Below are 13385 nucleotides of genomic sequence, written 5' to 3' on the forward strand. Positions count from 1 at the left end.
TACACAGATTGATCTTCCATCACTGCTCCAACTGCTCTTATTTCACTATAAATCATCTGCTTATAAACAGTGGAAATACTGTATAATAGGTATTGCTCATATCTGTGCCTGTGCTTTATGCTGCCCCCTGCAGGATCATGAGGGAGCAGCCCAGTGTGGTGCTGAGTGCAGCTCACACGGTGGCCATCCGCATGTCCCCCTTTGTCAGGCAGATGGACTTTGCTATTGACTGGATGGCTGTGGAGGCTGGCAGAGCCCTCTACAGGTACAACAAATATTTAGCTTTTTTTATTAAAACAATACTTGGTCATTGTGCTGTTTTAACATCAAATATTTTTTTTATTTTCTCAGTGAATTAATTTCTAGATTATTTGTAATTGCTCATGTAATATCTGTTTTGTTTTCTCTTGTCTCTTACAGACAGGACGACCAATCAGACTGCACCTACATAGTTCTGAATGGACGTCTGCGTTCAGTCATCCGCAAGGCAAATGGCAAAAAAGAACTAGTTGGGGAGTACGGCAGAGGAGACCTCATCGGAGTGGTGAGAACAAGTCTTTTTCCCTCAGTGTCATTCTGCCTGCGTTTAAAAAGACACATCGACTCATCACCTTGGAAGTATAAGGCTCTATCTAACATTTTTGTCAAAATTAAGTTATCCACATATTCTTATATTGTGGCAGCTTATTAACATTATCTGAGGTGATTTGTTAAAGTTCTATGCATTTTGGGACCTTTTACTTAAAAAACACTTAATTCTAGGTTGGCAAACTATCAAAATGAAATGTAGAGTGGGGAAATGATTAGATTAAAAATGACTGTTATTATGATGCCCTAATGAGCTGCTATTGCGAGCAGTGCAGTGTTTTGTTTCTAAGTGCAGTAATGTACTGCAGTATGAGTGAATTTTGCAATATCAGAGGGTTTTAATTTACTGGATCAGTAGTGGAAAAATAAATGTATATTACCGGATATTTGTGCACTGTTTAGACTGAAATGACAAACCCAATCATGTTGCTTGAAATGTTTCTCAGCTGTTTATCATTACTTTTACCCTCTTACTATAATTTTGTTTTGTGGAGCTGGAACATCTCATGCTCTTGCCTCATATTTTAGGTGGAGGCATTGACCAGGCAGCCAAGAGCCACCACAGTCCACGCTGTGAGAGACACAGAGCTGGTCAAACTTCCAGAGGGAACGCTCAACAACATCAAAAGACGCTATCCCCAGGTCAGGATCTTCATCTTGATCTGGTTGCAGTTGTCTTTTATGGCTGAAATGGTACTGATGCGTGATGTTTGTTTAGGTGGTGACAAGGCTGATTCATCTGTTAGGCCAGAAGATTTTGGGGAACCTGCAGCAGGGCCGCGGGCCCTTCTCAGGTGAGATGATGATGAAGAGAATTTCATATGCACACAAACATACATGCACACTTAAACCTACAATTTCTATTGTATTTACACGCTGTGGTCCTGTCGCACAGGCTCAACCCTGAGTCTGCCCAGTATGACAGCCAGTGCTGATGTCACCAACCCTGCCAGCAACCTCTCCACTGTGGCTGTCCTGCCTGTATGCGATGAGGTGCCGATCAATGCGTTCAACCTGGAGCTTAGCCATGCCCTTAGTGCCATTGGTAGGCCCACAATTATTTCATTCCTCCGCTACATCCCTTTTGTTTTATTTGGGGTGGTTTGATTTCTGTTTAGTTCCTCTTTATACCTGAAGTTTGTTGTTTGTCTCTTTTCAGGGCCCACTCTGCTATTAACCAGTGAAATCATCAGAGAGCGACTGGGCGTCTCTGCTTTGGACAGGTCAGTAACTAGACACCTTTTTTCTTTAATAACTTTTATTTATTTTATTCTCACACTTTTTTCTCTCCTTTTAAGTTTTCTATACTAATCGCTTTCATTTCCTCTTATTATAATTCCCAACATGTTGCTGTCATTATAGCCTTTTCTCTGTTTTATATTCTTTCAGTCTTCTGTTGGATTAATCCTTGTCTTCTTTCATTCCTCTCGATCACTGTCGCTGTCTGTTTTTGGTGAAATAAAACGCTATTCCAAAACTCATGCCTGTTTCTCTCCTCTATCCATTAGTATCCATGAGTACCGTCTCTCCGGCTGGCTGGCCCAGCAGGAAGACATCAATCGGATTGTCCTCTACCAGACTGACAACAGCATGACCCCCTGGACTCAGCGCTGCATCCGCCAAGCTGACTGCATTCTCATCGTTGGCCTGGGGGACCAAGAACCTGCCCTGGGAGAGGTGTGTGTGTGTGTGTGTGTGTGTGTGTGTGTGTGTGTGTGTGCGTGTGCGCGTGCCAGGTTGCTGGCACGCGTGTGTGCTCGTGTGTGTTTTTCCCTCGTGTGTGTGTGTTTAAGAGAAAAATAATTCTGGTAATAAACAATTGAGTACATTTAGTCTCTGTTTTAACTCTCGCCTCTGTCCACCTCTGTCGCCCTCCAGCTGGAGCAGATGCTGGAGAACACAGCAGTTCGTGCTCTGAAGCAGCTGGTTCTTCTGCACAGAGAGGATGGGCCGGGCCCCTCCAGGACAGTCGAGTGGCTCAACATGCGTAGCTGGTGCTCCGGACATCTGCACCTCAAGTGTCCCCGCAGGGTCTTCTCCAGACGCAGCCCCAGCAAACTAGTACGACGCAAACTTTACTAGCTGTTTTTAAGAACTTACTCTTCTTTAGTATACTACATAAATATATTGTATCATGGTATGTCATACTAGCTAGTATCAGGTTGAAAGGCTCCATTTTAACCTTAAATTAAGAGTGCAATCATGACATGAAGGTCTTGTAAATTTGGGGCATTTCAGAATGAAAAAGGGCATGAAGTCTGGTCTTGTGTTGCTAAATTTTAGTGGGAAGTTGCTGCCTTTTCTTTATTTTTGTCTATGTTCTATGTTTGTACAGAGGGATGTATATGAGAAGGTGTTTGAGAAAACGGCAGACAGGCACAGTGACTTCTCTCGGCTGGCCCGAGTCCTGACTGGAAACAGCATCGCCGTGGTGCTGGGAGGGGGAGGAGCCAGGTGAGACGGGCTGTCCAAAGAGGGCTGAATGTACAGACATGTGGAGAGCAGGTTTGCTCCTCAGAGCCTTGGTGTTTTATAATATTAACAATCCACCTTACATGTATATTATGTAATGTGTCAGCAATCCCAAACTCCTCCTCGTCTTACCATTATATAAGATAATGCAGGGAAGGATTTTGGATGGTAAATCCACCTTTTTTACACCAAAATGTGTCCATTTCCTCTATTTGGAAAGTGTAGATGTGATAAGCCTTAATTGATCCCCAGAGGGGAAATTCAGGTGTTGCAGCAGCACAATGACAGAAATAAATACAGATAAATAGAGAAGTAAAAAGTGAAAATGATAATAAATGAAATGGGTTTAGTAGTGGTACTGTATATATAACTAGTATGAAAAATGTCTCTTTTATAGCAAAGGACCATCTCATGTCATTTTTGATCGCGCAGAACCATGTGCAGCTTACAACATATGAAGTCATCCAGTGTACCTGACTATTGTTGAACCCTTTTCTCCCCTCATGCAGAGGCTGCTCTCATGTGGGTGTGATCAAAGCTATGGAGGAAGCAGGGATTCCTATTGACATAGTGGGTGGGACGTCAATCGGCTCATTCATTGGCGCATTGTATGCTGAGGAGAGGAGTGCCGTCAGAACCAAACAGAGAGCCAGAGAGTGGTCCAAGGTACAGCACATACCCAAATCCACTGTGGCGTAATTTCTGTCATGCCTGTATGTCTAAGATGACATTTTGCTCTTAAAATGAAAATGTTTAATTCACCCAGCAGCCCTCAGTTAAATGTTTTTTCCCGCGTGTTAAAAGTAGAATGATGAGGAACTCCTGGAAAGCTTTTTGGTTTCAAACAAGAATTGGTAATTAATAATAAACTTGCTTAAACTTCTCTGTGTTTTGTTGTTCAACAGGCAATGAACTCAGTATTCAAAACAGTGCTGGACCTGACTTATCCCATCACCTCCATGTTCTCTGGTTCTGCCTTCAACACCAGCATCTATAAAGTGTTTCAGGACAAGCAAGCTGAGGTGAGGGTTTGTGGTAAAATAAGTTTTTTTCCCAAGTTCAGAAAGAATTTTTTTACCACTGCTGTGTGCTCTACCACAACACAAGAGGGTCTTGTTTTTGAAGCAGTCACTGTGAAAATAATCATAAGGGTTATTGCACTGAAATACTCTCTGTGTCCCCAGGACCTGTGGCTGCCGTACTTCAACGTCACCACTGATATCACGGCCTCAGCCATGCGTGTTCACCAGGATGGTAAGTGAAAGCTGAGCTGCCTGCAGGGGCCGCCCCCCCTCTTCATCACATCGTTATAACGTGATTGACTAAATGTTTATTTGAAGCTTAGATAGGCAGCGCTCCTGTACAGTTTACAGTGTTTGTTATCAGAGTACAGTATTTGATAGCTTAAGATGAGCACATATACTGTAAATGCAAACACACACACACAGACATGCACATTAAAGGGAATGAGCAATTGCTTAAGCCAACATTTAACACCACTCAATCAATAATACTGCACCGAGTGACAGAAAACTAATGTGTGAAATCGGCACTGTCATCAATTTATGTTTGAAAAGTGATTTATCAGTGAATTCTGGCAGCAGTCAGGCAGATGGAAAATGGCGCAGCAACTCTTACCTAAGTGAATATATTGGCTTGCTGTTGCTCTCAATTGATTTCAGAAGTGACTTTAGGCACTGCATCTTTTTTATCCTTTTTTCTTTATACACCAAGTCTATAAATATTATATCATAGGCACAACTTACATACACAAATGTGACTGGCTAATGCATCATCTAGAGTGACAGGACTGCATGCCCTCAGATATATGGTTCAAGGCCGGTATACTCCAAACTGAGCTGAAGTTGGTTCGTTCTCAAACAGCTGTTAAATACAGAACTTTGAGCAAATGCCAAGGACGTCATAGTTAAGAATAGTGTCCACACCAGATGGAGCATATTGAGATTCTTGCTGCAAGTAGATTTAGTTTGAGTTCCCAACAACAAAAAGAAAAGTTACTATAAGTAGTAAAATTAATGAATATAATCCTAAAACATGAGGCTCAGCGAACATAAAAATTGCAGCCATTTACAAAAGAGGCAAGAGTATGTATGCAGGTGGTAACCTGAATAAGTTTGAGTGACCAGCATGCATCAGAGCCAAACACATTGCCTCATTTTAGCAGCAAAGCCACTCTTTTGCCTGCCTAAACATACCAGTTTCAGTCTCGTTTTGAGTATGCCACAGCCAAGGACTTACGAGTACGTAGAAGAGAATATGAGGAAAAGAAAACACTGTACTGATGTTTCTATGCTTGTGTCAGTATTTACTGAAACAATAGCAAATGTGTTCTGTTTGACTTGCGCAAAAAAATGCACCATCACTAACATAAGCTAAAGTAGATCTACCAACCCCGCAAATCCAGTGTGCCATTTTAACCTTTTAACAAAATTAGTGCAATTCTATTTTGTAATCTACAATATGTTGGCGTCAAATTAAGACATTGCAGTTTCATCATCAAGGCAATGTTTTGAATTACTATAATCCAAACTGGATTTGAGAGGTTTGCTTATGTTTGCATCCTGGCATGTGTATGAATTAACAGCTGGAGCAAAGCCTTTTCCTTCTCTCTGTCTCATTGTTCCCACCGCCTGCTTGTATCACTTTTACTGCACTAGTTTCTTCGCTTCTCATTTCTCCATTTCCCCTCTTTGCTTGTCTTTCTTTCTTTATTTCATTTTTCCACTCTTTTACCATCTGTCTGTTTCTTTATCTTCATTTACTTGTCCGTTTTAAACTTTTCCTTCCTACTTAACTTATTTTCTATATGCTAAATTAATGAAGCTGTAGGTTTTTCATTTTTGTCCATCACATTTGTGTCTAAAACTCCCAGATTATGCCTTATATATATATATATATAGTATATGTTACTGTCCCTTATGTCAGGTCTTTCTGCACAGAGAGACGTCACATAGCTGCCTTTTTACAGGTTACGCCATAGACAAAATAACCCTCCTAGTTGCTGACCCCAAAATGCTGACTCCCGTCCCGTGTCCGTGTCAACATGTAGGATCCAGAACACTCCACCCTGCTTTTCCCTCATTGCTCGTTAACGACATCTCACGTTGCTTCTCTCACTCATCAACATTTTGTGCTTCCTGTAGTTTTTCTGGTGTGCGTTTGTCCAACATTGCTAGCCTGGTGCTATTCTGAGTATGTCACTTTGGCTCCAGCCATTTGGTAAAGTGAAGAGTAATTATATGCCATTTGACAGGTGTAAGGTACACAGTGTCATGAGTTTGAATTACATCCTTTGGTTTTATCCAGTGAGAAAAACTAGCGAGATTGAGATTTGAGAAAACTTGAATTCAAAAACAAATCACAAATCTTTCTGTAAAACTTTGTCCAGTTTCACTTGCAGTTTTCTCTTCAGTCTACAGTTTGGAGAATTTAGTAACGCCAAACACCACCTCTTGAAATGTCGGACTCTCTCTCCTACTTTGTCTTTCTCCCTCCTTTATTTTTATCCTTGCCTCTCCTCTCTCTCCTACGTTACCTTTCTACCTTCTCTCTTATCCTCTTTATCTTTCCCCCTCTCTCTCTCTCTTCCACTATCTTTCTCTCTCTCCTACTTTGTCTTTCTTACTTCCTCTCTCTCTCCTTTTTAATCTTTTACCCCCTTTTCTCTCCTGCTTTCTGTTTCACCCTCCTCTCTCCTTGCCTCTCCTTCTCACTCTCCTACTTTGTCTTTCTTACTTTTCTCTCTCTCTCTCTCCTACTGGATCTTTCACTCTCCTTTCTCCTTGCTCCATGCCTCTCCGTCTCTCTACTACTTTATCTTTCTCCTTCCTCTCTCTCTCTCTCTCACCTTGCCTGTTGGACCAGCCATCTAACAACGCTACTACTATGTTTTTTAATATGCTTAATTAACATATCAAACAAACCTTGCATCACTGTTTTTATGTTGTAAAGCTAAGTTACATATATGTTGTGTCATACGTCCAACATATTTGTTGTCATTTATATCACAGATTTTTGTTACACTTAGACTAAATTGTATTGTTTGTAGTAAATGTTATTGTGTTACATTTCATCTGCATTCTGAACAAAGTCTATTTTACTTTGAATAGTGTAATTTAATTGGTTGCAGAGTATAGTTTTATATAAAATTGGCATCGCATTAGATTTTATTGCATTTGGTTGGAAACCACAGGCATAAGTAAATAATTTTGTGGACATTGTATTCCCCTTCCTCTCTGTCTCGCTCCGGGCAGCCTCTTGCACTCTTCCTCTATATGTTGCGGGCATTTCTTTCTCTGTCCTTTCTTATTCCTCTCTCTTTACACGTTCTTCTCGCTCTCTCTCTGTCTTTCTCTCCCTCTTTTTTCCATCTGTGACGTTGAGTCCGGCCCATATTTGATGTGTTCCTCCTTCTCCATCTCCATTTCCTGACAGGTTGCGTCTGGCGATATGTTAGAGCCAGCGCCTCCTACACCCCCTATTTACCTCCCCTGTGCGACCCCAAGGATGGCCACTTGCTTGTGGATGGTTGCTATGTTAACAATGTCCCAGGTCAGATTTTAAACACCCGCTCACCAAAACCTCCTCCCCCCCGTCCCTAAGTCGACAATCGACCACTCGGCTACCCTTCCTCCTCTTTCTTGTCCTCCTCCCTCCCGAGTTCTCACTCATAACTAACCCCACCCTGACCAGGTGGACATTGGGAGCCCATGGTTTGGAAGGAAAGACTAAATCAATTATATGTCTTAGGATTGATCCAGTCAGTGCCCCGATCTTTCACTGGCCACTACCAGTACATATCATTAACTCCAATTGGCTTTTTGGTTCACACACAGCACACTTTCTCCACTTGGCTTGGTGCCACCAATAATATGACTGCTGACTTTCACTTTTTTTTAGTTGTCGTGAGATTTTGCCCACGCATGTCCGGGCATCTATGAGAGATGCATGATGATCCTCTGGCCCCTTATGTATATTTGCTCAATCTTAACCTTCTCCTTTACCACTATAATGTTCTGGATGTGGCTTGTAAATATTGATGTCTTTATGCACCTCTGTACTTGCTTATTTTTATATATTTTTACAAAAAATGCAGTTACTGTCTTGCAGGTACTTTAGCTTGGCCAATATAAATCAAACTTAAAGGAGTAGTGTGTAAGATTTAGGAGAACCTGCTTCCTATGTAGATATAAATTGTGAAAACAACACAGTGATTCTTATTTTCAGGTGACACACCTGAAACACATACACTAAGGAAAACAAACAATCAAAGTAAACTTTTAGATGAGGGCAATTATCGGTTAAGTTTCACTGTCACTGCACCTGACATGCTGCTTCTTCGTCTTCTCCTAGAGTATGCTCTGTGTTTTGAGAGTGTGGTGCAACAAATAATCAAACAATATGTATATATCAATAGCGCTCATTAGGACAAGTCCACTTCCAAAAATATAAAATCAATATGTGGTGGAAGACAATTTAGTTGTGGCAGGCTGCCACAAATACACTGGGCCTATAATTGATATGAATTTTGCTGGATTTTAAGTGTGAGAACAGCAATAGAGACCTAACAGTACTGAGTGCATTTATTAAAGGAAGCTGATAGGGTTGAAGATGACTCTCACTGGAGATAATGAATGGCTGCACCATGTCAACATCACATCTGTCTGTTGTTGTGGATCATTGTACGTTTCAGTTGGCCTAAATGTGTCTGTCCTTTGGACTGAATTGCAGCTTGTTCCCCTTCGTTTCGAATGAGGAGGTCCTTGTGAAATTGCTTCTGTTTCATTTCAATCACCTCTACCTACAGGAACATGACCGGTCTCTCCTACACAGCACCTGTCCTCTCCCCTGGCTTTGCTTGCTTCTATGTGCATGCCAGTGTGAGCCAATCGATATATTTCTCATAAATATATATTGATGGCATGTGTTACTTTTTTGGTTTTTCCATGTATTTCATTATTATTATTATTATTATTATTATTATTCAGGGATATGTGTTCTGGATCTTGCTGTTGCCCGTCTCAGCCCGTTAAGCTAATAAAAAATGCAGGGCAAACAAATGGAGAGCTGTAGGCGGTAGTCATTCCCCTAAAGTCATATTTCCGTAAGATGGTTCTTCCTCAGCATTCACATATACTCCACGCACAGATGCACCCCTCGCTTTTCTCTGCGGTGCGCCTTATCCTTCCAACCCATGCAGCACCCATCCTGCTCCTGCCCCCTGCTGGCACTCAGCTGGACTGCAGGACTGAGGCGGGTTGGGTGCGTCCCTGCCATGTTCACTGTGAAGGATCTCCAAACATTGTCACAACATCGGCAGCTGCTCCTTCTCTGACATTTGGACAATTCAAGTACTCTCACTGCAATGTTATCTACATCTTATCCTAAGGGCCCAGTTGTTCAACAGATTTAATCTGGATTAAAATGATCTGGATTTGGGAATCCAAGGGTTTGCTATCCAAGACCAGCCAAACCATCATTGTTTTGTTTCAGCTTTTAAAAGCAACATTGGATCGGATCATTCTGATCCAGACACAAACTTTTCAAGATTACCAAATCTGGATTGCCAGTGCACTTAATGGGACTACTTATCACAATGTGGGTCACTGGCTCTATAAAGAGCAGGAGGAAAAGTCAGTGTGGGGTCACTTTAGTGCTTTATTTCAAGAGACAGAAAACAGCATGGGGGATGATATTGCTAGAAACTACTTAAATGTAGAAGTTAAAATTACAGTAATCACTTTATTTAAATGAATGACTGTTGTCTATCTGTCACTGAATGAGCTAACACAGTTGTAACTGAGTCAAAGGCCCACTGATGAAAGCCCTTGCATTTGCAGTATTTGGAGCTGGACTTCTGATTAAACCAGTAAATATATTCATCTTGTTTTCAAGACTTACATACACACGGCAGTTACTGCTTGTTGCCATGGGTGCCACCAAAGAGAATAAAACAGAGATCGTACTTACTTACTTTAAATCATTTCTGTTTAATGTTGACAGCTATTTGTTGAAATATTTTATGATAAAAAAATACTTAATTTTATTGCATTTAAAGTGTGTATATATATATTTACCAATTTGAAAGTTTTATTTCATTTTGTCCCTGTAATCCACCCGAATCCACCCTTCTGCTGGATAATACTGATTTTCGGATCAAAGGTATCCCAATCCTGCCAAAAATTTTGAACAAAACAATCTGAATATTTGGTCCAGATCAAAAACAAGACTGGATTACATCATCTAATCCGATTTCAGAATCCTTTCCTTTTGAACAACCCATTTTGAAGATTTGATCCTTACCAATAACTGAAATCCGATCAGGTTACTTTTGAACAACTGGGGCCAGTTTATCATGACTGCTTTCATCTTAAATATACAGTATCTGTGGATTTTGCAAAGTCATATGATAGTAGACTGACCCAAAGCGCTGCTGTTGGGACACAGTTTGGGGATCCAAACAGCCTTGGTGCTCTGTGATGGTTGCCATTTACTTTTTTACCTTCCGCACAAGTCACACAGGGTCTCTGTGCAAGGTAATGAGGTTTGCAGTGGTGTGCAGCAGAGTGTAAAGGTGGGCAGAACAACAGTCCTAGCCTTTGCAGGGATCGGCTACCTTCCTCTGTCCGACCTCCCTCTGACGTTGGGATTGCGTTCTGTGTCGACACTAACCTAAAATGTATAGCAAACATGATTGAGATGTTATCCCCCCTCCTTCCTCCTCCTCCTCCTCCCTCCCTGGTGTACCAGGATCTCTGTGGCGCTATGTGCGGGCGAGCATGACCCTCTCGGGGTACCTGCCGCCTCTCTGCGACCCCAAAGATGGCAACTTGCTAATGGATGGTGGCTACATCAACAACCTGCCAGGCAAGTAGAGGTGGTACCCCACCCACCCCCACCCCCCAACACACAATCCTCAATGTCCCCAGAGGATGGGGGAGGTGGAGGGACGGGGGTTTATTATTAAGGTTATTATGAAGGGTTTTAACCCAGTTGGTTATAGGCTGGGTGAGTATATGGTCTTAATTCTAATGGATGGAGGTCAGATGGTAGTCGAGGAGTGTGCTGAGTTTTCCCTGTTTGAATATTGAGCCAATTCAAACCATCAGACAAATTTAGTCTTAATCAACCATATTTAAAAATGAAGATAAAAATTGAGTGAGCTTAGTGAGGAAACAATTTTGATCAGACCTAAAAATAGTTTGTATTACTAAATAGGGAAAAGTCAGCACTTTGAGTTATGTTGGGAGTGGATTCACAGGTATCAAGGTTTCACTTAAGAAAGAGGAGGAATGTGGTATTTGTCAAACAGCCTGGTGTCAGAAAGGTGTCGAATTAAAAATGGGAGGAGGGGTTACGGCTAAAATCAAGTTTGAAAAAAGTATATTTAACATTACATACATACATAGTGTGATTTTACTTTTTTTTAATGCCCAAAAGACACCAGTCTGCTTTGTGATAACAATTTGGTCCCCCTCATATCAAAATTAGCACTTTATGTAGAGCTGGGCAATTATTCAGTATTATTGTTTATTGACTATCAGCAGAATCAAACTGTGATGTTATGATAATATCATGCTCTCACTCTGTTGTCCAAATTAATGCCTCCAAGCAAATTTTAAAGTTAAATCTAACAAAATTAGTAATAGAAATTTGGATTTACATGTATATAGAGCAACTTTGGGTATGTTTACATAAACACTAATATTCCAAATATGACAGTATTCTAAATTTGATATTGGTCATGTCAACAGTATATTCCATTTCTATTTTCCGACTTAGGCGTTATTTTGAATGTTGCATTTTCTTATTAAAACATTTGGGATATGCTGAATTTATTCTGGTTGTAATAGCATTCTTTGGACATGTATACAGCACAATCAGACTTGTTTACTCTTCGCATTATCATGGATACCTTTTACACCAACTAACTCGCCAACTGTTTGTAAGACTATGGTAGAGGTGCATTCCCAAAACCAAAGCCCACGTTTCTGGTTCACAGCTACTTTTAAGCATTGGAAGACTTGGATATCAGCAGGTTTTTGGACACTGTCAAATATTGTAAGCCGACCTTTTCAAGGATCTGCTCAAACAAGTCTTTGAAAAAATCCTGGCACAGGCGACAGCTGTTTAAATTTTTCCATATTTTGATGCATTACACAACATGTCAGGGCATAAAGGACATTCGTGAGCCATGTAAAAGACTCAGTAGAAATATTGTCTTTTTCAGAACAAGGGCAATAACTGCAATATTTGTGTATTTGAATATAGTCAGTCAAAGACAATAATGCTTTAAAGTGTAGCTTGATTATTTACTGTGGGATTATGCATACATTTGTGTACATTTTAAGAAATTACTGATTTTGGAAAATATCCTTAATGTTGGATAATGATTTCAACCATATTGCCCAGCTCTACATTTTTTGTTCATTATACTGAAGCTTCATTTAAAAATCTGTATTTGATTCCATTTCAACCAGAGGAGAAATTAGTCTGTTTAGAAAGAGGGGAGGAGATGTTTTTGTCTGCGGACCATTTAATACTTTACATCCTCATTACCCGAAAAGCATTTCAAAAATGCACCAGACCAAATGGTCACTGTCCTGTAATGTTTACAGAAGTTAGACATAAACTGTTTTTAGCTGTCATTGTGGTGCGCAGATGAAAACTTTCCCAAGTCTGTTTCTGTGTAGTGATGATCAAGAATGTACTCATGAACTAACCATATTCCACAAAGCTCTGGACTGAGCTACTGTAATGCTTTACTTGGTATAAGGGTCATGTCTCATTATGTCCCAAGCAGTTCTCGTTCTTGAGGTTTGTGAAATATGGTGCTCTTGGGGCCCAAAGATTGATCCATCTGAAGGGAGCCTTGTGAAATCAACATTTTGGCCTTCTCCCTGAAGCGTCTGTGTGCGATCAGCTGCATTTATAGTTGTTCTTGGCTCTCTGGATCAGTGTGTTGGGCTGTGCGATGTCTTCCTGTTTTTCTGTCTTTGAATAGGCTTAACACCACAAAAATGCTCATTGCCCCAAAGCTCTTTTTAACACTAGCAAGTCAATGAGAAAGGTCATGACCTCCAGCCTTGTGTTGGTTGGCTGGGAAATTATACATAAAAAAAAAAAGAAATTGAAGTCACTAATTGGCCATAAAACCTCTGGAGTGTGTCTGACAACTTAGAAAAATGGATATTTCTGTGGTGTAGGTCTGAGCATTGTGGCTCCTAAAGTGATGGTTTAAACATTATATCCAGAAACAAGCTTAATAACAGGATCTATTGTCTTACCATCTCTGCTGCTGGATT

The 13385-nt window shown here is 40.7% G+C and overlaps 1 protein-coding gene across 3 annotated transcripts in view; it reads left to right on the plus strand.

Moving 5' to 3' along the window:
- Positions 1-13385, plus strand: part of pnpla6 (patatin-like phospholipase domain containing 6) — a 39165-nt gene that overhangs the window by 20354 nt on the left and 5426 nt on the right. The window contains exons 18-31 of one of the 3 annotated variants that reach the window (XM_042484718.2): positions 134-265; positions 421-544; positions 1117-1230; positions 1307-1382; positions 1484-1633; positions 1748-1811; positions 2097-2265; positions 2467-2649; positions 2924-3042; positions 3570-3726; positions 3966-4082; positions 4245-4314; positions 7516-7632; positions 10831-10947. In XM_042484718.2, coding sequence (XP_042340652.1) covers positions 134-265; positions 421-544; positions 1117-1230; positions 1307-1382; positions 1484-1633; positions 1748-1811; positions 2097-2265; positions 2467-2649; positions 2924-3042; positions 3570-3726; positions 3966-4082; positions 4245-4314; positions 7516-7632; positions 10831-10947 — 1709 coding nt within the window. The remainder of the gene's footprint in view (positions 1-133; positions 266-420; positions 545-1116; positions 1231-1306; positions 1383-1483; positions 1634-1747; positions 1812-2096; positions 2266-2466; positions 2650-2923; positions 3043-3569; positions 3727-3965; positions 4083-4244; positions 4315-7515; positions 7633-10830; positions 10948-13385) is intronic. The other 2 variants (XM_042484720.2, XM_042484719.2) reach the window with 2 other exon arrangements.

Source organism: Plectropomus leopardus, chromosome 3 (assembly GCF_026936395.1).
Source record: "Plectropomus leopardus strain MGB_pleo_1.0 chromosome 3, ASM2693639v1, whole genome shotgun sequence".
NCBI classification, from domain to species: Eukaryota; Metazoa; Chordata; class Actinopteri; order Perciformes; family Serranidae; genus Plectropomus; species Plectropomus leopardus.